This window comes from Hemitrygon akajei, chromosome 3 (assembly GCF_048418815.1).
Source record: "Hemitrygon akajei chromosome 3, sHemAka1.3, whole genome shotgun sequence".
Classification (NCBI taxonomy): domain Eukaryota; kingdom Metazoa; phylum Chordata; class Chondrichthyes; order Myliobatiformes; family Dasyatidae; genus Hemitrygon; species Hemitrygon akajei.
In genome coordinates, this window is record NC_133126.1 from 83,247,179 (window position 1) to 83,272,527 (window position 25,349).

Here is a 25,349-nt window from a genome sequence, read left to right on the forward strand (position 1 = left end):
AGATCAATTGCAAGGGAAGGAGGGAGAGGGCAGGAAGTTGACCAACTGGATTGCTCTTAAAAAATTCTGGGGCTGCTGATGGGATGGAAGGCATATTTCTGTGGTGTACTATCATGATGCTGTGATCAGCATTTCCTGGGCATACCGGGCTGCGAGGAAATGATATGAGTCAGCTGCACCTTTCCTCATTCCCTGTCACGCCCACTGTTGAAACTTGAACGCACACGAGGTCATCAGTCGCCTAAACGCAGTGATACCCTCTCGCACCAGGGATCACTGGTTGGCTTCAGGTAACCGGCCACCTCGTGCAGCCGGCGAGAAGTGCCGTTGCTACTGGCCTGGAGCACGGACAGATGGGCGCCGCCTCTAAACCTGTTTAGCACACTGAATGTTCATGGGGAACCCGGTGCTAAAATATTAACAGATGACCTAATTCGGGCTCAGGGTTTCATAAGTAGCAGAGCAGCTACCTCGCTGCGATCTACTGAAAGTCATCCCTCGAGCCAAACTTTTGTTGGCAGATAGATCCTACCTACCTACAAGGGGGGCAGGTGCGCGCCCTGTCGCACTCCTCACTTGGTCAATTGCTTTCTCCGGACTGCAACCGCCGTGGCCCCGGTATGGGGACCTCCAGCCCTTACCTTGTCCTCTCACTGGTGTGTTGCAATGATTTTATATGTTCATACGAGCAAAAATATGCGCTGTGTGTTCAATATCCAAATGTTACTTAAAATGTTATGATGCTAGTGACTTATAAGTGAGTTATAATTGACTTATCACTATATTCATGCGAGGGAAAATATGCACAGTGTGTTTAATATTAAATTCGTTAGATAAACCCTTTTAGAAATGAAATTGAGAGTATTAGCCACTTATAAGTGACTTATAGTTGACTTATCACCTGTATTCCGGTTGTGATTAACACCCCCACCCACCCCCCCTGTCGGCCGGTCCGCAAGAATATTGTCAATATTCAACTGGTCCGTGGTGCAAAAAAGGTTGGTGACCCCTGATGTATGATTCTCTAGCCTTTCTTTCTACTCAGTTTTTGTCTCTCCAAGTTTTTTCCAGTCAGTAGAAGCACATTGATGCAGACCTTTTATTATTTAGATGGCTATACAGTGACTTAGCTGCTAGTGATGTTCCTTTTGAAGATGTACTTGAGTTGCATGTGCAGTTGCTTTTTGAATTCAGTTGCAATTATTAAACAGATTTTAACTAGGATTCCAGGCTTTGTTCCTGTATGCATTGTAATAATATACAGGACACACAAAATGAAAGCTGCAAGCAACAATCTTTTGGCTAAATTATGTGGCCAATGGGGAAATTATAAAACCCCTAGATATTTCCTAATCCCTTATTTGTGTGGGCTTCCATGTAATGTCCAAAATAACAGGTCTTATGCTGAAAAAGAGAAGTGTACAATGACGAGATTTAAAGCTTGATAGTGGTAAATTGATGCTTTCTGGCAGATGGGTAGTAGAGTATTAGGTAACAATACAATAAACTACATAACTAGCATACTTTTCAAAGTTGTTTTTTAATAACCTCGTGAGGGAGTCTTACACGTTTTAGCATCCTGTAGCTCAATAATCGGATTTCCAGTTGAGAGACTGAATGTTTTTTTCATTTTCATCTCATGCTGATATTTTTAATAATTAAAATGCACCTAAGTGGCAGTCTGTGAATTTAATTGATACATATACTGACAGCATGTTTTTCTGAACATTTTCAGCCTTTGCCTTCAGAGAAAGACTCTCCATTGGTGATTCTGTGTTACGGGCTCAGTGTGCTGGGGAGGAGAGCTCTTGGAACAGCTTCTCATCATATGTCCAGGTGCTCATTTAATGATCAAAGAATGATAGATTATGCACTAGTTCTGCCGATCAAATTATACATGCACAATTTTAAATATAAGTGTTTGCTAGTGGAGGACTGGTTGATAAGCTCCAGCTACGTCAGGCTTATTATCTAAGCCTGATAATTTGCTTCCAGATGTGGTAATTATGAGTCAAACAATATTGTGAAAAACTTAGATTTCAGATATTAGAATAAGTTGGGAAGGAGACTGTGGTGCCGCAATTTGTTTTAATTCATGAGAAAAGAAATTTACTCCAGACATCCAGCAAAATATTGTCCTGATTATTCAATAGATCTTTCATTTCAAGTTATTTTGGATTGTTCAGTTCAAACTGCTCAAAGTACTGACCAGTTAGTTTAAAGCCAACATCTGTGGAAGGAGAAGCATTTGATGTTTTATCTTCAGGAACCTTCATCAGAATTGGGGAAATAAAAATAAAATTTAGTTTTCAATGGAGGAAGAATGTGTAAAGCAAAGGGAATACCTCTGAAAGGGTGACCCAAAAGTCTTAATTGGGAACAGTTACCAGCATATTAAGCCACTTCGTGCATGTACTGTAAGTGTGCTATAGGATGTGCCTGGCAGACTATACTGCACGAATAGAACGACAAAAGCTAAGCTAAAATGATGACAGGCAGAAACACAAAATACTCTGCAGATGCTGGGGTCAAAGTAACACGTACAATATACTGGAGGAACTCAGCAGGTCTGGCAGCATCCATGGAAACAAACAGTCAACGTTTCGGGCCAAGACCATTCGTCAGGACAGGCAGAAATGGCCAATTCAGACACAGAGAAGAATAAGTGAGCTATCTAATATAGGACATTCAATGAGTCTAGAGGGCTGTAACGTGATTAAAGAGAAGATAAGGTGCTTTTTCTCGACCTTGTGTTGGGCCCTTTTGTAGCAGTGCCAGAGGCCACAGACAAATAAGATGGTGTGGAAGTGGTATGATAAGATGGGAATTGCACAGAGGGCCCAAACTGGGTGCAATTAGAAATGTTACAAGTTGATTTACTGACTAAAGAATCAAGTTATACCTCGGGTCTGCAGCCACAATCTTCCGTTGATCCCCATATGCTTCTGCTGATACTGGCTGCTCCTTTCAGGAAATGTGGCTATCCTGTAGGTTCTGCCCAACTCCTACAGTATTACTGGAAAATTGGCATACTCTAAGGTTAAGTGGACATCCTACAGTATATCTAAAAACAAATTGTAATTCCCATACTAAGTACGACAATGAGGAGCTGTTGAGGATTACGATTATGAGGTCTAGCTTATGTGGAAAGCAGCCAGACCGACATGAACTCTGGGCTGCAGAGGGGCTGAATAGGTCCAATTTACAGGCTGGACATGGTCCATGTCTTGAATGTTGTGCACCACGGATTTAGGGGGTTGACTGGACAAAGATGGAAGGTGGTGTACCATACAGATTGAAATTTTTACAATTTATACTAATAATTTCTTTAGGAATTGGATGGGTGAGAAATTTTAAAATATGTTGTACACACCAAATTGGGAAGTTACGTTAATGCAAAGGAATAATGGAACAAAATTCAAATTAAAAAAAACTTGCAGAATGGTATACTAATTAGAAAGAAAATTTCAATACATTTGAAATGCTACTTGGTCAGTGACCCAGACTGATTGGATATTGAAACTGAACTGCATGGAAGTAGTTCATATAGAGGAGCTGGGGGGTATTGCTGGATACAGAGGCACAAATTGTTTTAAAATAATCAACGCTGGTTAACAATTTCATTTTTTTAAAGCAGAACATAGAGTAAGAGTTTTGAAAAAATTAGTCCTTCATTTTTGTGAATTTCAGTAGAAAAGATTATCAGGAAAACTTACATAGATACAAATTGCTCCTGTTTATCATGTGCGCATTGTAAGTGTTAGAATTCCTCTAGTAATTGAAATAGGGCTTGAACTGAGGTTTTGCTCTGGAGGAAATGAGATTTTACAACAAGTCTTGCTGTGCAATCTCTCCAAGAGAAGATTTTATGTTGAGATTTTTGGAGGAAGGATGGTGCTTATTGCTGTCAGAATCCTATATATTTAGTTATATTTAAAAACCTCTAAAATACTCCTACAATTCTGATGCTAACTAAATCATACTATCTTTGTGATCATGGCCATGACAATGTTGTGTTCACTGCACACTGGCTGCTATGTTTAAAATCTCTGCTTTAGAACAGATTATGTGACAGCATAAATCGTTTTACCTACTGGTTTGTGAAAAATAATGGAATATAAAATAGATAAAAACTAGAAATAGCAATGATTTTAAATATGGAAAGAGCAAGTATAACTAATTTAAAGTTGATAAATGCTATAAAATTCTGCTGGAATTCTGAGAGCCTATGCATGCACATAAATATATTTGAAAATTTTAAACTGAATTTCATCTTTGCAGGTCCTGATGGATCTGCCAACATTTTTTATGTTGGTATTCCTTTTAAGACTTGGCAAAACCGCAATAGTGCAGAGCCAGTCATTTCAACCACGTAATTAGTGCTAGCTATTAAATTCTCAAGAATCTGACATTTCTCATTTTACTGTCGACATTTCCCATCTCTCTACTTGTATTGATAATAGTGGATTTAGAAAACACTTCTTGGGCTTCACAGTATGATGCAGATGTAATCAGGGATCTAACTGGAAAGAGGAATTTGCAACTTATTATTGAGCATCATTGTTCAAGTGCAGTGCATTTATTATGATCCTTTTGTGAAATTTATAACCATTAAGTTTAGTGTTTATAGTTTTCTAAACATAACAGATAATGAATATCTTGCATGTTTCTTTTTAGCAACCTTGAATCTTTCTTGTATGGTCTGCATGCATTGTTCAAGGGAGATTTCCGAATATCCTCTGTTCGGGATGAGTGGATATTTGCTGATATGGAGTTGCTGAGAAAGGTGGTAGTTCCTGGAATACGAATGTCACTTAAGCTCCATCAAGTAAGCATGAGACTTTTTTGGAAATTTTGATTAGATTAGTGTGGCCATCATTATCACTACAAGTTGGTTTTCTGTATCCAGGTAAATACTATATATACTAGATAACCAAATACATTTTTAACTTAAATTGGACAATTGAAACTTGCTTTGCTAACCAGTTCAAATCAAAGTAAGTTTAACCAATTAGCCCTTGATGGGACAAACTTAAAGATGGGGAGTGAGTCGATTAATTCTTTGTTACCAAATAATCAAATGGGACAAGTCATGTACTGAACATAACTGACTACAAATTATACACTAAAGTTAAGGTCAAGAGTACACAGATACTCTTAATTGACATGATATGTAACAAAAGTTGTATTCTGACAACAGATGATGAACAAGAAAAGCAGGACAGAAAGGGCACTGATAAATGCTGAATGTTAACTGGAGTAGTAATGTGAGTCTAAGGTTATAAATCCCTAAGAGCACTTGAAGAATAATTCTATTGATTGTTCATTACTTAATGCCTTGGAGTGCCAGTTCTTCAAATACTCCTGGTTTGAACTTAAATGTGTAAATGCTCTCTATTCCTTCAATCATTATCAGTGTTCAAATCCTGATTAGATTATACTGTATATCCATTACTCAACTTTGCTTCCTGTTCTTTAGCTAAATTCCAACCTGTTTCCTTTAAATTTTGGTAGATGGGCAAACACTTCTTAATAATGTAACACTTAATGCATGACAACACAGGCTTTTCAAAGCAGGTTTCATTATATTTTTGTGAACATTGGTAAGCAGTGCAGATTCCAGCAATGACATAGAACAAGTCATCCAAGATTAATGTTCTTGCATCTTGCCGCTTTGGTTCACAGTTTCCTGGCAGTCATTTGTGGGACATGCAATCGCATGTAATAGTTGCAGGCTTCCTCTGGCATATATTTTGTAGCTGGTGAATATTACAAATGTCGATATAATGCTTGATTAAATATTTTTAAAGCCCATCCAAATAATAGGCACAATCTAAAATCCACAATTTGGCACAGTAATCCTTTTGTTATGGATTTCTAGTTAGAAAACACTTATCCACTACTACCCTCTGCCTTAATCTTCTAGAGTGGCCTGTTGTACAAGATGTTGTCAAAAGCACTGTTAAACTAATCATTCCGTCTACATCAATTTCTGAAAAACACATGATCACGTTTGTGACACATGATCTGTCCTGTTGGTCACTCAGCATTTGGAAAAAGTGCCTATATGAGCACTTGAATTGCTTAGGCCTAAAAGTCTATGGATCGATGCTAGGAAACGGGATGCTCGGTGTTGGTGTGGATACAAATGGCCTGTTTCGCTGCTATATTATTCTATGAATTTCTACGGTCAAATGGTAGAACGTTTTGTTCAAGGTAGCTTCGATTTATCTGCTCAAAATATAAACCCTGATAAGAGAGTAATACCTTCCTTTTTCTTAGGGAGTTGTTCAGTACATCGCTGAATGGTTCCATTTATTTTTATGTGACCAGTAGACCTTGCTGTTTCTTTAAGTGCTGGCTTCAGTGCTAACCAGTGCTTCTGTTATTTAAGTATTTTGCTTTGAGTTCAACCTGTTTGTTTGTTTAGGATCATTTCACGTCACCTGATGAATATGACGATCCAGCAGTACTGTTCGATGCCATTACATCCCATGAGCAGAACTTGGTCATTGCTCATGAAGGAGACCCAGCCTGGCGAAATGCAGTGCTCTCGAACTCTCCCTCACTATTGGCACTACGACATGTTATGGATGATGGGACCAATGAATATAAAATCATCATGTTGAACAAGCGATATCTCAGCTTTCGAGTCATTAAGGTGCTTTGCATTGGCACTACATTATTATATCAATTAGAATTGATTTATTATTGTCACATGTACAGTGAAAAGCTTGTCTTACATACTGTTCATACAGATCAGATCATTATACAGTGCATTGATACAGTACTGGAATTGTTGTGTGGATATTGAGCAATCCACAGAAGTCCCAGTAGCAACAGGTTCATTTTCAATGCATAGCAATTGCACAAGTAAGTTATAAGATCTTATTGGCATCCCATGTATTTGAAAACAGTGTATAGCTGACATGAAATACATTTTAATATAGTGTATAGCTGACATGAAATACATTTTAAATTTGATCTTATGGCAAGAGTAACCAATTTCAGAACACATATTCTCTTTGGTAGTGTCTTTATGCTGTCCCTCACTCAGTCTGCTGAAATTTGCTAAGAGTTTTTACAAATCTTTTGAATAACAAGAAAATGCAGTGACTGCATCTTTGACATTCATAATTGGCCTGGCATCATCATGTTTCCAGAGTGAATCCTAGGAAGGTCTCTAAACTGAATATAAAATTATCCTGTTGCTACTTCTGTTGATTCTTCTTGCACTCACTACCCAAGATTAATTTAATGATTACTTTTGATTTTTAAAAAGGCATTGTATATTCAAGGTTAACTGGGCAACACATGATGGCCTCAATAAATGTAATATGTGATGTGGACTGCTCAGGTATATATTAGAATGCTATTGACAGCTGATTTCTTGTTTAACATCAGCTGTACTTCCAGCACTGTACATGACTATTTTGGAATTCTAGGCAATCATTTCATGCAAGAATTTCAATATACATGTATATTTAAACAAAAGCCAATATCCCCTACAGTTTCAGTGCTCTCTGATAAATGATATGCTTAGTTGTATTATTACCTTAGACTTTTGAACAGAATGTGAACTTATTTTGATGTGATCTCCAGCTGTGGAATCTGGTAATGAAGTTTAATATGCAATCAGAGCAGCTTTTGTGCATGCTTATCTGCAAACCACAGTGTCTGAGTGCCTGGCTGTTCTCATATTATCAGTCAAAGTATCGAGGGACCTGCTCTTTACAAGATCAAAGGAATTAGTCCACATCACTTCTTCTGTCTATCTGTTGAGAATACCTTCAGAGTAGAAATAAATGATGGTGTTTTGTCTTACAGATTATACAGTCTAAATATGTATAAACAACAAGTCCAATGCCCATTTAAAATAGTAATACGGAATAGCAGTATTTTAGCTCACCTAATGCCGTTCAACATTTCAAGATGTATAACGAGCATTTTCCACAAAAGATATTATTTTGTGGAAAACATGTATATTACAGAGGGTGTACAAAAAATTATTAAAAATCCTTTTTAAAGAACTTGCTGGAAGAAGATGAAGAGTTAGAGAAAAATTTAGGGAGGGCATACTAGAGGTAGAACAAGAGCTGAATATATAGCTATCAATGGTGGCGCAATTAAAATGGGTAATGTTTGAATTGAAGGAGTTTGCCTGGCTGAAGGAGAATGAAGTTGTCAGAACTGAGGGCATGAAGAAATTTTAAAACATGGCTGAGAATTTTAAAATCAAGGCTTTACTTATCCAGCAATGAATATGAGATGGTGAGCAGAGGGCAATAGGAGAGCAATGGAAATTCAGATCTAGCAAAAGATTTTTTCCATACAATTTATAGAGAATGGAATGAGGGAGTTAGAGCCATAAGGGCAATGAAATACATAGCTATGTCCAGAACCAACAAAGATGGGGGTAAGCAATGCATGAAGAAAGGTAGGGCTGAATTGGGCAATTTAATAGAGGTAGAATTAAGCATTTTATCACTGTGATTGCCTCTTATCCAAAATGCAATGTAAGATCCATTTTAACATCAGTAATTGTACAGTGCAGTTTGGTCCCCTATCGTAGCCAGACAGATGGATGGGAATGAAAAATAATTATCTTTTATAGTTTCATTATTTAACTGAAGAAAATTTCTCTTCTCTTAGTCTGAGCGATCAGACCAGGTGCTTGGCAATTAAGACTTTGGAGGGGAACATCGAGTTTTGATGAAGTGAAGGTTGTAAGCAAACACATGGAAACAGAATCTTTTCTTGATATTAATCACAAGAAATACTGTAGATGCTGGCATTCCAGAGCAATACACACAGTATGCTGAAGAAATTTAGGAGGTCAGATAGTATCTATGGAGAAGAATAAACAGTCGATGTCTCAAGGCGAGATTCTTCATCAGACTGGAAAGAAAGGAGGAAGAAGCCACAGTACAAGGATGGGGCGCAGGGGAGAATGGATTCATTTGCAATTATGCCTTGATGCGTTTGGACAAATCTAGAGGGATATTCAGAGAAATAGTATGACCAAATAGGTTTACAATAGGAAGATTATATTTATGCAGACGTATAGAATATTATTTTGTGTATCATTTTACTTCCAGGTATTCTGTCAAGGCTTCCATTTTAGAAATTAAATTGTTGAGAACTTCATGTTTGGGGGCGGGGGGGGTGGGGAGGGGAAGATGTAAACTTGGATCTTTAATGGAGAAAGACAGAAGTTGTACATATGTCAGACCCTAAAGATGAAGTGACAAAATTAAAGAAATAAAGCAATGTTATGGAACGATTCAATGATATGTGCTCCATTGTTTCACACTCTATCCTTGTCTGTGTGCAGGTGAATAAAGAATGTGTCCGGGGATTGTGGGCTGGCCAGCAGCAGGAGCTGGTATTCCTGCGAAACCGCAACCCAGAGCGAGGAAGCATCCAAAATGCAAAGCAAGCCTTAAGGAACATGATAAACTCTTCATGTGATCAGCCAATTGGTTACCCAATTTATGTTTCTCCACTCACCACCTCCTACATCGACACACATGAACAGCTGAAAACCATCCTGGGGGGGCCCATAAGTATCACAAACATAAAGAATTTCATTGTGTCTACCTGGCATAGGTAAGTTTTTAACTTGTTAAAATACTTTTATTCAAGAAATAGAAACTCACTCAATGCATGTGGCCTAACTGGGAAAGATTTTATTAATGAATACAGGAATCAGAAAACAGAAAAGGCATTCCATTGGTGCTGACTATGTGTATTTATTGAGATACAGTGCGGAATAGTCCTTTCCAACCCTTTGAGTCACACTGCTCAGCAATCCCCGATTAAATCCAAGCCTAATCACGGGACAATTTACAATGACCAATTAACCTGCAAACTGGTACGTCTTTGGGCTATGGGAGCACACGGAGGAAACCCACGTATTGTAGTAGTATGCAGCCATCGATCCCAGGGATCATGGGTTTGTACCTCTGGTGGACTGTACCTGGGCGGGAAGATTTGAAGAACCGGCTTTAGCCCATGCAGCGAGTTCCCCCTCTCCATGTCACTGATGTAGTCCAAGGGAAGGGCAAGCGCCGATACAGCTTGGCACCAGTGTTGTCGCAGAAGTTGCCAGAGTGAAGTTGTAAACAGCATCAAACTGCCTTAGGGACCCCGGCTCTGGATTTACTCCCAAAGCCTTTTTCATGGGTGGGTATGGCCACAAGGCAGTGGAGGTTTAAAACCAAGTTTTCCTTCTCCTAGGCAGGCTGCCGTCCAAGCAAAGACGAGCCCCACCTGCCCAAAGCAAATGGTTTTGAGGCACCAGTGGTCCACTTTTGCCCCTTCTCTTGTCAGTAGAAACAGTTCCGCCAGGCCTAGTAGCTAAGCCGCGCGTGAAGGCAAAGAGTTGGACTTGGTTGTCAGAGGCTGTTAGAGTCGCATGCCATTTGGAGCACTTTATAGCTGGTGGGAGCTTCTCCTCAGTACCACCCCTGGCTATGACAACCTTAGGAACCTTAATACATGGCATTAAAAATATGTAATACGGATAAGAAAAAGTAATTACTAAACATGGAGAAAGAGGAAACTAGTTCTGCTGTTCAGATGATGAACATATATATGTTTGACTTTTAAACTTAATATTATTATGGGAGCTTGTTTGTATGCACAGATGCCCAAAAGTTGGGTTATCTTAACCAAGAAATGGCCTGCATTGGGTTATCCACTGATTGGGACTAATTATGTTGCTCTTGTCTGGACTTAGCAGTATGGTGCTTCTTGCAATGGGTGTCATGATCTCCTTTAACAAAAATTACAAGTAACCATAAATTCTAATAAGTTTTTAACTGTTCTGTTCAGGTTATGGAAAGGATGTGGTGCTGGTTGTAACAGTGGTGGAAATATTGAGGATTCTGATGTGGGAGGAGTCTCCACTGCCAGTAATAATGTGACTGCAAATGAGTCCCAAAGTAGTACTTCCCATGGAGGCTCTGGACCAGTTGGATATGGATCTGGAGCAGGTCTCCAGCTGCCAGTTACATCTAACCCTCCCGTACTGGGTAAGGATGCGGTAGTCTGTAATATATTACGCTTCTTTTAAAGTCAACTTCATAATTGTAATCAAAGTCCCATCAGTAAAAGCATATGTTCAGTGAGTCCAATATTAGCATTATTGACAGTGATCTGGAATTCAGTTTCCTTATATCCATTCGTAGATGGTTTAAGCAGGAATCTATCAGAGGAAACCAAACATTCTGGATGTTTCTAAGTATTGTTACACTACAGTGGAATGTCAGAGGCCAATATTACTTGACATAGTAGAGAATATCTGTGGCAGAAATGAAACGGTTCTGCCTTGTTGTTCTGCTAGCTGACCCTTTAACTTATAACAACACAGGATCATTCAGCCCATCAAATCCATGCAGCTCTCAGGGGAGCAATCTCGTTAGTTCTGTTCCCCCTCTCCTTTTTTTGCCCTTGTATCCCTGAAAATTATTCTCTCAAACATACCTATCAATTTCCCATTGATACTTTTCTCTATTAATTACACTGGGGGGATTTAAATAAGCCCACTGACATGTCTTTGAGATGTGGGGATATGCAAGCTCTGCAAGATTGAACCTGAGTCCCAGCAATTGTGAGACCTTAAATCAGGCATAATGTTTTCAATGGAGACTGCTTTTACTGAGCTAAGATGCTTCACATGTTTCAAATATAACTTTTCAACTTGGGTTTTAACTCTTTGACAACAGTCTGTACTGAGACAACCTCTTTGTAGTTCTACCAAAACCTGGGATTAGCCTAACATTTTATACTCTCGTTCCATCAAAGGTTTTCAATAAGTTTGGGTAAGGAAAAAAAACCTTGACAGTGTCTCTCCTTATCTTAATTTAAATTATTTTCTTTAGGGCAAGCAGGATATTTGTTTCATTTTGAAAGCAAATAAAGCCATTAAAGGCAGTCCTGTGATTACAAGAAGATTCTGTTCCTGAGAACTGTTCATAATTTTGTTTTAATGAATGGAAACAGTGTGACAACAGAATGAGCTGTCATGGGAAGAATGGCTGCCAGCCAACCCACGTCGATGAGTGTGTTCAGTGCTCCCATCTTTGCTTAGTTTCAGCACAACCCCCAAAGTTGCAGCAAGTGGATAGAATGACACAGAAATGTCCAGTTTCTCCTGGCAGTAGATTGCTGCAACCCTATAGAGGCAGGCAAATCCTTTCCCATCCATCCCACTGGTCTACCAAATGCATGTTTGTTTGTACCGATTGGCCATAAGGTAGGCATTCATAACCTGGGGAAGATGTAAATGTGATCTTCTGATCATCTATTTGGCAGCCTTATTATTATCATCATTTCAGTTTATTCATAAACATACAGGAATGTGAATTAAGACACTATTCCAGTATGAGAATTCTTTGAAATTATTTACTTCTAGAGTATTTATGAAAGATAGTAAATGTATTTCTTGTGTTATCAAATTTTCAATGTAATGTAGGATGGTCTGTGTTTTAGAAGATTCTACTTATGCTTGGTTACCACAGGGACTAGCCACAGCAGCCACTCAGTACAATCCAGCCTTGTCAGACATTCCCCTGCACGTGCCTCAGTTGCCAGCCAATCTTCATATCGTTACAACAGTCGCCACTCTTCCTTACGGACGTCTGCTACTGGCCTGGTACCATGCCGTCGTTCATCCACAAGTCAGTTATCATTGCGAAATCTGCCTAACTCAATCCAGTCTCGATTGTCCATGATGAACCAGATAGAACCATCAAGTCAGATGGGCGCTCTGAGTATACAGTGTGGTCTGCCTTCTTCCAGTAGTTCCAGCCAGAGTATTCCCATCTGCAAGCGGAACACACTAGCAGGACTTCTGGGAACAGAAGGTGTCCCCAGTGTAGACGTTCAGTCCGGCAGCAACTCAAGCACAACGTTCAACACACCTGCCAAAAAAGATGGACCTAACTACAAAGTCCAGGTGCGTATACATGAACAGGTAGTATGTCTTCTCCTTAATTTGGAAACAGCCTGCTACAAGATCTTGTAATTATTGTTTTGTTCTTCTGTTTGAATCTTGGAGTTGCCCATAAAACTCGGTGTGAGCTGTGGAGCTTGGATCCAGCTGAAAAGACTTAAAACAGTTTTGTTTTGTTTGAGTGTATACTTGTTTGTTGAGAGTCCAAAGGCTGGAAAGGGCTGTCTTTTGCTTTATTGGCCCTTTAACAAATTTCAAATTACGTAGTACACCTATTATAACTGCAACTTGATATTAATGAGAACATATATTCAGTGTGTCTATAAAGCTCCATAAAATATCCTTTAAAAATCTCAGAGTAAAGGTCTAAGCTCTACATTGTGTAGGGTACATCAAGGTCTACCTCAATATTATACTCTCTTTCTCTCTCTTCTAATTTGGGTAAACTTGCAACTTATCACTGGGCCTTCTGTGACTGAATTAGTGTCTCTTCCTCTGTTTTGCTTTAGTATAACTGTTTATTTATGCTGGAGTTTCTATCTGATTAGTTGGTAGTAAATTATATGTTAGGGAGGAGAGAGAGAGAGAGCAAGAAGGACCATAGCAGTATACTGAAAAGATTTGTCAAAACTATACAGTTGGTTTCCTGGTGAATATTTAGAGTATAGGTGTACAATTTGTTTACCTATTCAACTAAAACACTTGTTATTCTTTCACTTCCATGACTTGAGTTGTATATGTATCTTGGACTTCTTAAAAATTGTATCTGAAAGAGCTGATTTTATTTCAGATTATCACAAGTACATAACATACAGTAAAATGTATGGTTTGCATTAACAACCAACACAGCCTAAAAGGATGTGCCAGAGGCCAACACAGCATGGCCACAAACAACACAGCCAACAACAACCACCACAACAAAACAAAATAAAACAACAGCAAACAAGAGAAAATCTGCAGATACTGGAAATCCAAGCAACACACACAAAATGCTGGAGGAACTCAGCAGGCCAGGCAGCATCTATGGGAAAGAACACCGTCAACATTTCGGCCTGAGACCCTTTCCTACAGTTGACATTTCAATTCCTTGAAATGTTCTGTATTTGAGATTATGCTAAATTTTACAATGTAGACAAACACTTGAAACTGAATCATGTCTTAAAGTAGACACAATTTGGATGGTATAATGGTTTATTCATTTTTATGTTAACTTTGTAAAATATCAGGGAAACAAACCTTAACTGTTTGTGAAAGAGTCAGAATTAAATTCATAAATGGAGTGCATTACTTGTGACTAGACTCTGAACTATTCTTATTTTATCAGCTCCTGTAGAGCTCTTGTGAATCTTTACCAAAGTTTAAATTCCCAAGGCTTCATTCATTATTTTGTTGAACTTGTATCAAATAATTACTAAAAGAAGCAGAAGATAGCCTCTCAAAGTAATAGTTGTCTGTGCAGTTATAAGTCTGTGTTCTGTCTGGTACCCCTTTCAGCCATTTCCTTGGACAGGAACTATTGTTTGATGGTGAACCATAGAAGTCTTTCTACTGAGAGCTGCTGCAACTGGATTCAACAGGGGGACAAAATTAAAAAGCTACTTTTATTTTAATCAAGTCCAAGAATCCCTGCCAGCAGCAGGGTCACTTCTCCCTTTTTTTTGCCATCTGAACATTGTACTAAAAGTGGAATTTGGCAGCCACTGTCCTGTAAGGTCATGTCCAGCGCTGCATCTGTACATTGATTCTTAAGTGCAACCCAGTTAAAGTGAAGGTGGCAAAGTGGTGCAGCTAGTTAAGCAGCTGTCTCAAAGCACAAGTACTATCCTGGCCTAGGGTGCTGTCTGTGGGGTTTGTACATTCATCCTTACACCTTGTTGTTAGACCACTGTGTTCTTCCCATTTCCCAAAAATGTGCAAGTTGGTAGGTTAATTAGCCACTTTTAATTGCTTCTTATGACTGAATCAGAATCAGGTTTATTATCTCTGGCATGTGACGTGAAATTTGTTAACTTAGCAGCAGCAGTTCAATGCAGTGCATAATATAGAAGAAAAAAATAATAATAAATAAAATTGAAATAATAATAATAAGTAAATTAATTACGGTATACATATATTGAACAGATTAAAAAAGTACAAAAAACAGAAATACTGTATATTTTTTTTTAAGTGAGATAGTGTCCAAGGGTTCAATGGAGAATAAAAATAATTAATATAGAATAAGTGTATTTGGTTGGTTGATAGTTGGCATAAACTTGGTGAACTGAAGGTGGCATTTCTGTGCTGCATGAGTATGTGACTTTGTGACTTTCCACCTGCAGCCCACCGTTTTAGTTCTCAGCTGGTGATCTCTGCAACTCTCAAGCATCAATAAAATAGATGGACTTGTGATTTCCTGGATGAGGGTTCCAGAGTGTTCAGACCTTGTGTGCTATCTTCCTACATTTTCTAATTGCAAGCAGATCTATCCTTCAGATCATTTCAAGCTAAACTAAACTTCAAGCTGTTTTATGTCCAAAAACAGCATAACTATGGCCTTTTCTTATGTCCTATGAACAGCAGAATGCCTTTAAGTGAGTTGATTTGTCATGAGATAAAGTTTATCACACACAAGTGTTATGTTTTGTATCTCCAAAGGGTAAAATGAATCAGGTAAAATGAGCCTACTTTGTTTTTACTTTTTAGCGAGGCATGCACTTATGACATGGTGATGTAATGACATATGCCAATCACATACCCCATAATGAACTATTTATAAATATAATTACAACCCCATAATGAACTATGTAAACAACATAGAATGCTTAATCAAACAATATATTTATAGTATTACTCAAATATTACTGATATATTAAATACATAAAAACAAGCAGTATTTTGTCCACTGCATCCAGGAAAATATTAAATTCTGGTGAATTGTCAATAGTCATTAAATTAAATCCTATGAATTGTAGATTTTGTGAAGTTTAATTCTGTTGACACTGATTTGTTTTACTTTCAGGAAAATAGTTTTAAATTTCACATCACAAGTCATAATTGCTTAGCACAGAAAGATGCTGAGCTGCATTCTGTACTGTAGTCATTGGGAAGTATGTTTTAGTGATTTAAAACACAGTATGTTTTGGAATTGTAGTGATCAAAGTAAATACCAACGAAGAGCTTAAGCAGTGCTTCATTCAGCATATCTGTGCTGATGGCTGGAAACCAAAGCAAAAATTAAAATTCAGCCTATTCAAAATCAGCATAAAACTTAGAATCAAATATTCTCATGAATACATACTCAGTAAATCCTAAATGATATGTTATGTAGCCACTTGCAATGGAAGAACCGTATAAATTTGGAAATTGGAAATGTTAATTGTAGCACTGACATTTGGAAATGCACTGCACATCGATTTTCTGATCAAAATAATTTGCTGGTTGGTGATATCTGTGTCCTTCCCCCCTCCCTTCCCCGGATACTTGCAGATAATCGATACTGGTCAAATCATGGAAGCCATCAATATATCCAAGAGGAGAGAACTGCACTGGCCGGATGAAGGAATCAGAATGCGAGCTGGTCGAATCAGCTGGAAAGACTGGAATCCTCGGGAGGGCATGGAAGGCTATGTAAGTTGCATTGTCTATCAGTATTTTCTCTATTGAAACACCAAAATTGTAGTGACAGCCAGAGGCCAGAATGAATATTTTTTGAAAGATTTATTAAAGAGCAGGACAGTGAGGTTGTGATATAATGCACTGACATTTGTAGAAAGGCTAAGGCAGCAGTCTAGTATATCTAAGTAAGAATGGGCAATTACTAATAAAAAGATTTGGGATTTTATTGGAACAATGCATCATGGAACCAACTGAAGAACATATTTTGTATTGAATACTAGCCCATTAAGGGATTCCCTAGGAAAATATAATGACAGAATTTTACTGTGAACATGTGTTAAGTTGTAAACTTTAAAGTTAATAACATTAATATCTAGATTATTGACATTGATCTGGAATTTAAATGAGCCGGTTTAAGTAAATAATGACAGATGTTTTAAGAAATATGTTCTTTTCCATGGTGTTAAGGAGCAGCACAATAGCATAGCGGTTAGCTTAACAGTTTACAGTGCCAGTGACCTGGGTTCAATTCCAGCTATTGTCTGTAGGGAGTTTATATGTTCTCCCCATGACCGTATGGACTTCTTCTGGGTGCTCCGGTTTCCTCCCATGTCCCAAAGACATACGAGTTAGTAGGTTAATTCGAAACTGGTATAATCGGGTGGCATGGTCTCATTTGACCGGAAAGGCCTGTTACCCTGCTACAACTGTAAATAAATTTGTAATTACACAAAAAATTTAAATTGCACTGGGAAAATGGTAAATCTAAAGATGACTGAACTGGTTAAGGATATCATTATTTAAAAGTAAGTCTCAGTACTGAGAGAATAAGAGTATGAAACTTGAAGTTTTAATGTTAGTAAAAAGAATGCACAAGAGAAATTGATAAAACTACTGGTTGAGAAGCTCCTTGGATTTGATAGCCAGGGTTTCAGAAGAGATGTTTACAGACACATAAGCTGTGACTTTCTGGAATTTGCTGTATCCATCATTAAGGACCATCGTCATCCAGGACATGCCCTGTTCTCATTGCCACCATCAGGGAGGAGGCACAGGAGCCTGAAGGCACGCACACATACACAACAATTCAGGAACAGCTTCTTCCCCTCTGAGATCTGATTTCTGAATGGACACTGAACCCATGAACACTACCTCACTACTTTTTCTTTATTTTTAGTTTTGCACTTACTTAATTTAACTATTATATATATAATTTTTTTTACAAAGAAAAAAATTCATGACATATGCCAGTGATATTAAACCTGATTCTGATTCTGGAACATTGTTAGATGACTAAAAGACAATAAATTTAAGATTACTGTTGAAAAACAGAGGATGATAGAAAACTGGAAATGATAGATGTTACATTCAAAGCAGTTGTAAAGATGATGTTGGAATCTATAAGTACAAGTACAGAGTACATTTATTATCACAGTACATATGCAGATAACATCCCTGGGATTCGACTTCCCACAGATAGCCATGAAACAAAGAAAGACCATGGAATCCATTCAAAGAAAACAACAAGCACCCAATGTGCAGAAAAAAGCAACAAATCATGCAAACAGCAAAAAATGAGCCAAAAAAATGCAATATAAAACATCAAACCACAAAGTCTTTGAAACAGTTTAGTTCAGTTTAGTGCCGTGTCATTCATTGACAGCAGGCTGCCACGATCAAAATCCCACAAAATAGCAATTTAACATGAACTACATGAACGCATCATAACATGAACTACAGAGACCAATCAACAAACTGCATCGATTAAACTAGTGGTCGCCAACCTGTCAATTGCGATCGACTGGTCGATCTTTGAGACTTTCCCAGTAGATCCCGAAAAAAAAGAAAAAGAAATACACAAGTACTGTTGAGAGATTGTTTCCAGGTTGCGGGGTTTTCGTTCCGTTCTTTCTGCCCGGTGCGCATGTGCATAGCTTCCCCCGTACTACACTGTGTACTTCAGTGGTCCCCAACCACCAGGCCACGAGGAAACAATACGAGTCAGCTGCACATTTCCTCATTCCCTGTCATGCCCACTGTTGAACTTGAGCCAGCGGGAAGAGCCAATGCTACTGTCCCGGAGCGCGGCCGACGGGAAGTGCCGATGCTACCAGCCCGGAATGCGGACAGATGGGCGCTGCCTCTGAACCCGCTTAGCACACCGAATGTTCGTGGGGAACCCGGTGCTAAAATATTCGCAGACAACCTAATTCGGGCTCAAGGTTTCGTAAGTATCAGAGCAGCTACCTCGCTGCGATCTAATGAAACAAACTTTTCTCGGCTGATAGATCCTACAAAGGGGGCGGACGTGAGCCTGTCACTCTCCTCGCTCACCCTCTGGACTGTGAACGCCACGGTCCTGGTACGGGGACCTCCGGCCCTGACCTTGTCCTCTCACCCCACCCATGACCAGCCGCACCTGGCCAAGGCGTCTGGTGGCGGGCGGCCAGAGGCTGTCTAATGAGGCAATGAAGCCCTCAAAACTGCTTCGGTACCCTGAGTCCAAGCACCCCGCACTTAATGACAAATCTACTGAGTTTTTTCAGCGGAAAAGACGTGAGCAGCGCGAGACAACAGCTAAGTGCCGAGAGCTGCAAAAACTAAATTGCTTTGAGTATTGCTGTATTCCCGTTGTGTTTAACACCACCACCCCCCCCCCCCCCCCCTCCGTCGGCTGGTCCGCAAAAATATTGTCAATGTTAAACAGGTCCTTGGTGCAAAAAAGGGCAGGTACCCCTGGTGTTTATACATTATTTCTACTTCCAGGTTGCGGGGTTTTACTTCCGGTCTTCCCCCCCCCCCAGTGTGCATGCGTGTAACTAATCAATCTGGAGTTGATCTCGCCTTGCACTAAGGCCAAGGTAGGGGATCTTGGGCTTAAAAAGGTTGGTGACCACTAGATTAAACCATCAAGCGAGAGGCAGAGTGAGACCAGTCAAACACAAGTATCTTCCTCCGGGAGCAGTGAGCCAGAGTGAGAGAGAAGACCAATCAGATGCAGACATATGGCACTCTACACCTGCTCACCTTCCACTCTCGTCCATATAGACTTCATTCTTGCTCAACACTTTAAACGGTGAGATTGGCAAGAAATGGAGTTGATCATGGGCCCACAACCCATCTCTAGGCTTCTTGGCCTCCAAGCCGCACACTCCACTTGAAACCTCACTGAACTCCCTCGGAGACAGCAAAGCACCTGATTGCTCAGTTGGCCCAAAAACACACCATCAAAATGTAAATCACAGGTTCCAATAGTAACAGAATCATATTTGAAAGAAGTAAAAGAAGTAGTTTTGTGAATTGTCTTCAGCATCCACCAGTGTCATCTAGAAATTATTCTTAGTGTCTGTAGAAAGAATATTGAGATTAACAAGAGTAAAGTTTAAGTTTACTTAAATTTTAAGTAAATTTTGAAGTTTAAGAGACTACTATACAGGTATATGGAGGAATTTAAGGTGGGAGGTTATATGGGAGGCAGGGTCTGAGGGTCGGCACAACATTGTGGGCCAAAAGGCCTGTAATGTGCTGTACTATTCTGTGTTATATGTTCTAAATCATTTTTGAGGAGATTATCATCAGATGTAGTGCAATTGGATTTTTCAAGGCATTTGATAGAGGTTTTCAAAAATGGTTGGGATAATTTATAGACTTTCTGATAATAAATAAATGGGGAAAAAAATGAAGTGTAAAGAGAATACAATATCTACAAAGATTAAGAAAGCAGCCAGGAAGCTACCATATGGTATCTAATATGAGGATATTAACTTTGCAGGAAGAAAAACTATTTTTCTGTGATGAGAAATTTGCAAATGTAATTGTACATAGGGTCCCACTTAGTGCTACCATTAAGCAATGGTTAATTACAGTACTCTTCATCCTCTCATCTGAACAGTCACAGATAACAAAGGGCATCCACTGGATTTGCATGCTATAGCTTAATCTGTCATAATGGCTGCCTTCTGCTACTACTCTCCTGCCAAGTATTACCCACACTTAGTGTGGAGAAAATGCCTGTGTGGAGTAATGCTGGGTCAGCTGGTGCGAGTGGCCACACAGATGCATGGTGAATGCAGACCACCACGATCCTACAGTCCAACTGTTTTGTTTCATTTTCTATGGCTGGCAATGTCTCTTTGGTAACTAGTTCAATGGAGAGGAAGAGATAGCAGCTTCCATCACATCCAATAAAATGGTCTGGGCACACAGTCACAAGTCTTCATTGACAGCCATGCACTCACGGTTGGGAGAACACAAGCACATACAGACAGTCGCATCATGTTTCCGGTAGGTAGCAAGAAAGTCAGCCTCTTCACATTAAACCCTGGCTGATTTGTTATTGTAGGAGCACCAATTGAAGGCAGTGGTTCACACTGTATTTAAAAAACTGCTGCAATAGCCCCATTGCACTGATTCCATTAGTACCATCATCCCACAAATGTATTCTGCATGCTAACTGAAGTACCAAAATGCAGGGCATTTAAATTGCTGAAAGAAAATTTGTAGAAACTGCAAGTATTTAGTAAATTTTTGTTTATATAAGGCACAAATAGAAGCAGGTGTAGGCTTCCTAGCCCTACAGCCTGCTGAACCTCTGCCTCAAGTCCACTTTCCAAGCCAATGCCCTCAATTTACAAAAATCTTGCAACTTCAGTCAGGTAGCATATTCCAAAGGTTTACAATCCTTAAAGAGAAGAAATTTTTCTTTGTCTCAGCGTTAATTGGATCACTCATTATTCTGAATTAAGCTAGGCCCATTCAAGACTCTCCAGTAAGAAGAGACAACAACCTGGAACCTATCCTATCAGGCCCTCTCAAATAATGATTGTTTATTCTTTTACAGCAAGGGTTCTCAACCTGGAGTCTACTGACCCCTTGCTCTTAATGATATTGGTCCATGTCAAAAAAAAAAGATTGGGAGCCCCTGTTCTACAGTATGAATAAGCCAACTATATTCTATTTCTCCTCCTAGAACAGGGGTTCCCAAACCTTTTTATGCCATGGACCCCTACCATTAAATGAGGGATCCATGGGGTCAATTGATCTCTCATTTAATGGTAAGGGTCCATGATATAAAAAAAAGTTGGGAACCCATGGTTTAGAATAACCTCCCCACTCCCTCAATATTACACTGATGTACCAGCATTGAAACTTTTCCAGAACAGGATTAGAAATCAATCTTGTGATTCCAAAATAAGTATTTCTATTGACCTGTTGAGTTGTGGGTTTCTAACCTTCAGTGGTAGATAAATGAGAGCAAAAATCCCTGAACTGCCTTATCAATACTACCAGCACTGAGACCTGATTATTTTAAAAACACACTGCAGTTTCTTTTGTTAGAAGTTTCATTCCTGTGATTTTTCAGATTTGGGGTTGTTTCTTATGATTTGTCCCTCTTTCCATTAATTCAAGATAACTTGGTAGATACCTGGCCTGCTGTGTTCCACCAGCATTTTGTGTGTTGTTTGGTAGATACCTGCCAACTTTGATAACTTAAGAACACAGGGGATATGGTGAAAATTGGCTGCTCTATCATGTGCAGGTTTTTCCACTGAGTTTCAATTTGTGTCACTATTATTTACATCTCCTCATTTCTTCAATCATACTGCAAGTACTTACTAGATGAGAGTATACAATAACTGAGCCACTGTAGAAGAAGATGGTAGGTCAGGATTACAAAGGTTCCCTGGGATGTTGTTTTGTTGCACAATATTGGTCAGATCAATTCTGAAGCCTTGCCTTGATCTAGGTCTGAGTGTTAATGCTTCTGTAAGAAAAACTATTGAGCATTAAACATCTAGTAACGTTTCCATGATGAGAAAGAAAACAAGTGATTTAGTTTTCTGTTAAGTTTATGACTAATTTCAAAGTGGGCGCAATAGGATAGTTGTCCATCATCATCGTTATATTATGTGGGCGTTCATGGCCTATGACCATAATTGTTTTTGACAAATTTTTCTACAGAAGTGGTTTGCCATTGCTTTCTTCTGGGCAGTGTCTTTACAAAACGGATGACCCCAGCCTTTATCAATACTCTTATTGTCTGCTTGATGTCAGTGATAACCAGGACTTGTGATATGACCATCTACCATCTGCTCCCTTGGCTTCACATGACCCAAAACCAGGTGGGGGGGGGGGGGGGAAGCCTTGTCCAAGGGTGACCAGCAGGCTAGCAGAGAGTAGGAGCGCCTTACATGTCCTTTTGTAGAGACGTTATTTCCACCCCACCACCCTGATAGTTGTTCACTGATTTTTGAAAAAGCACAACATGGAGAAGTAGAAAAAAATCTAAACATGGTTTCAATTGTATACTGAATTAATAAAATATATTATAGAAATAAAAACATTTCACTGTATGGATCTCTATGAAATGTTGTTTACTATTTCATATTTTCTTAATCAAAGACTTACTTTCTCCATGATTAGGTGATTCACCGTTGGGTGCCTTGCAGCAGAGAGCCTAGTAGCAGGTCCCATATAGACAAGACTATCCTGCTCGTCCAGATTGAAGACAAATATGTTCCTATCATTGAGACTGGGGTCCTAGAACTGGGAGCTGAAGTTTGAAATACTTGCACGTGATGGAGACCAGAGTAAATTTCACCGTGCTGACCTGTGTTCCAAATGCATTACTGCAACAGCTGGAGGTGGGAAAGATGATTCATAACCTAATTCCTTGCAGTCAAAAGCTTTGAAGGATGTTGCTTTGTCACGTCTCAAATGAAGTGAAAGGAAAACTGCAGAACTCTTGATTCAAAATTATAATTTGTCTTTTTTAAATTAAACATTTTAAAAATTCTATGCATCTCATATGCTTTAAAAAACATGTTATAAGTTGTAAGTAGATTTTTATTGAATATTTTGTTTGTATTTATTTATTTGCCAATACTGAGAATGCCATAGTTTCATACAGTGCACGTTTAAACTCTTTAAAGAAGTTTTTTGAGGTTATTGATGGGTTATACTTCTGTTGACCATACAAAAGAACTATCATTTCACTACTATCTCATTCCTTCTGAGTCATGACTGTGTTAAAGACAACTGCACTAATTAACAACAAATGCACTAAATATTCTGAGGTTACTCAGAGCTTTTTATTTATATAAATGCCATTATATTTTAAAATGCCTTTCAGGATGAGAACTTTAATCATCGACTCATGTCATGCTACAATCTCACCTCTTTTTTTCTTTTGACTTGAAATTTTTATTTGTTTTCAATAGAACCTGTAAACAGTTGTATAATTTTTTGATATTTATTACTGTGAACTTTTTGCGTTATATAATCTTTCGTTTCTGTGTATTCAGGGAAAGAAATTTTAAGATAAAGTTAAGTGGGTTCAGCAGTAGTTTTGCTGGACTGATTTGCAAAATGACTGGATACAGTTAACTGTTTCCTCGCAGGCCGTGCAATTTAAACCCCTCCCCTCTGTATCAAAGCAACAACCACAACAAAACATATATGAAAGGGGTTGGGTGCTTACCTGTATGTGTATACACAAAACTTGTAAATAATGTAGTTGATGTTTAAATAAAGAGGACAGAAAAATAAGTGATTTTTTTGAAGTGTACTGCATCTGAAACTAAATACAGTATTGAAATTATGGTCAATGAACGCAATTTTATAATAAAGCAATTCCTTCTTGATGCAAGAATTTTGCCTCCTATTTAAACTGCATTTGTTTCTTTTCCTCCAATCCTAACTTTGAGTCATTGTCAGCCAATCATATCTTTAAAGAATACTTATTGGCAATATTACATCTTCCAAGCTGCTCCTGGAGATCCCAAAACACAAGTTGCGTAGCGGATTCCAAAGAGCTAGAATCCACCATCCGTGAAGAACACATATGATAGCCCTGGCAGTAATACCTTCTGTGTGATTGTGATGAGGAAGAATAAACTGATGGAGCAGTGACTCTCTGGATCAGTATGTCCCATTTTTATGGACTAGAAGAATCTAAGAACTGTCCACTCAGCAATACTGGATAAAGATAATTGCTAAGTGTGTTAGTGTAGACATTAATAGGATGCAAAATTGGGCTGAGAAGTGGCAGATCGAGTTCAAGCCAGATAGGTGTGAGGTGGTTCATTTTGGTAGGTCAAATAGGATGGCAGAATATAGTATTAATGTAAGACTGTTGGCAGTGTGGAGGATCAGAGGGATCTTGGGGTCTGAGTCCATAGGATACTCTAAGCTGCTGTGCAGTTTGACTCTGTGGTTAAGAAAGCATACCATGCATTGGCCTTCATCAATCGTGGGATTGAGTTTGGGAGCCGAGAAGTGGTGTTGTGTCTGTGTAGGAACCTGGTCAGACCCCACTTGGAATACTGTGCTCAGTTTTGGTCGCCTCACTGCAGGAATGATGTGGAAACCATAGAAAGGATGCAGAGGAGATTTACAAGAATGTTGCCTGGATTGGGGGGCATGCCTTATGAGAATAGGTTGAGCGAACTCGGCCTTTTTGCCTTGGAGTGACGGAGGATGAGAGGTGACTTATAGAGGTGTATAAGATGATGAGAGGCATTTATCATGTGGATAGTCAGAGGCTTTCCCAGGGCTGAAATGGATAGCACGGTGGGGGGGGGGGGGCACAGTTTTATGGTGCTTGAGAGTAGGTACGGAGGAGATGTCAGGTAAGTTTTTAACGCAGAGAGTGGTGAGTGCATGAAATGGGCTGCCGACAATGGTGGTGGAGGCGTATACGACAGGGTCTTTTAATAGACCCATGGACAGAGGGAGGAATTGTCCAATTGGTTGAAGGAAGAGATTCTCAAGCAAAGCTTTGTGTTAAAAATCAGGA

The 25,349-nt window shown here is 39.0% G+C and overlaps 1 protein-coding gene across 6 annotated transcripts in view; it reads left to right on the forward strand.

Annotated features, from left to right (window-relative positions):
• pcnx1 (pecanex 1) overlaps window positions 1–24,203 on the forward strand; it is a 243,376-nt gene extending 219,173 nt beyond the window's left edge. For all 6 annotated transcript variants that reach the window (XM_073040246.1, XM_073040248.1, XM_073040251.1 and 3 more), the window contains 8 exons: window positions 1,736–1,836; window positions 4,678–4,828; window positions 6,431–6,661; window positions 9,335–9,609; window positions 10,837–11,036; window positions 12,525–12,961; window positions 16,424–16,564; window positions 22,976–24,203. In XM_073040246.1, coding sequence (XP_072896347.1) covers window positions 1,736–1,836; window positions 4,678–4,828; window positions 6,431–6,661; window positions 9,335–9,609; window positions 10,837–11,036; window positions 12,525–12,961; window positions 16,424–16,564; window positions 22,976–23,116 — 1,677 coding nt within the window. In that variant the 3' untranslated portion in view covers window positions 23,117–24,203. The remainder of the gene's footprint in view (window positions 1–1,735; window positions 1,837–4,677; window positions 4,829–6,430; window positions 6,662–9,334; window positions 9,610–10,836; window positions 11,037–12,524; window positions 12,962–16,423; window positions 16,565–22,975) is intronic.
• Window positions 24,204–25,349: the final 1,146 nt, after the last annotated feature.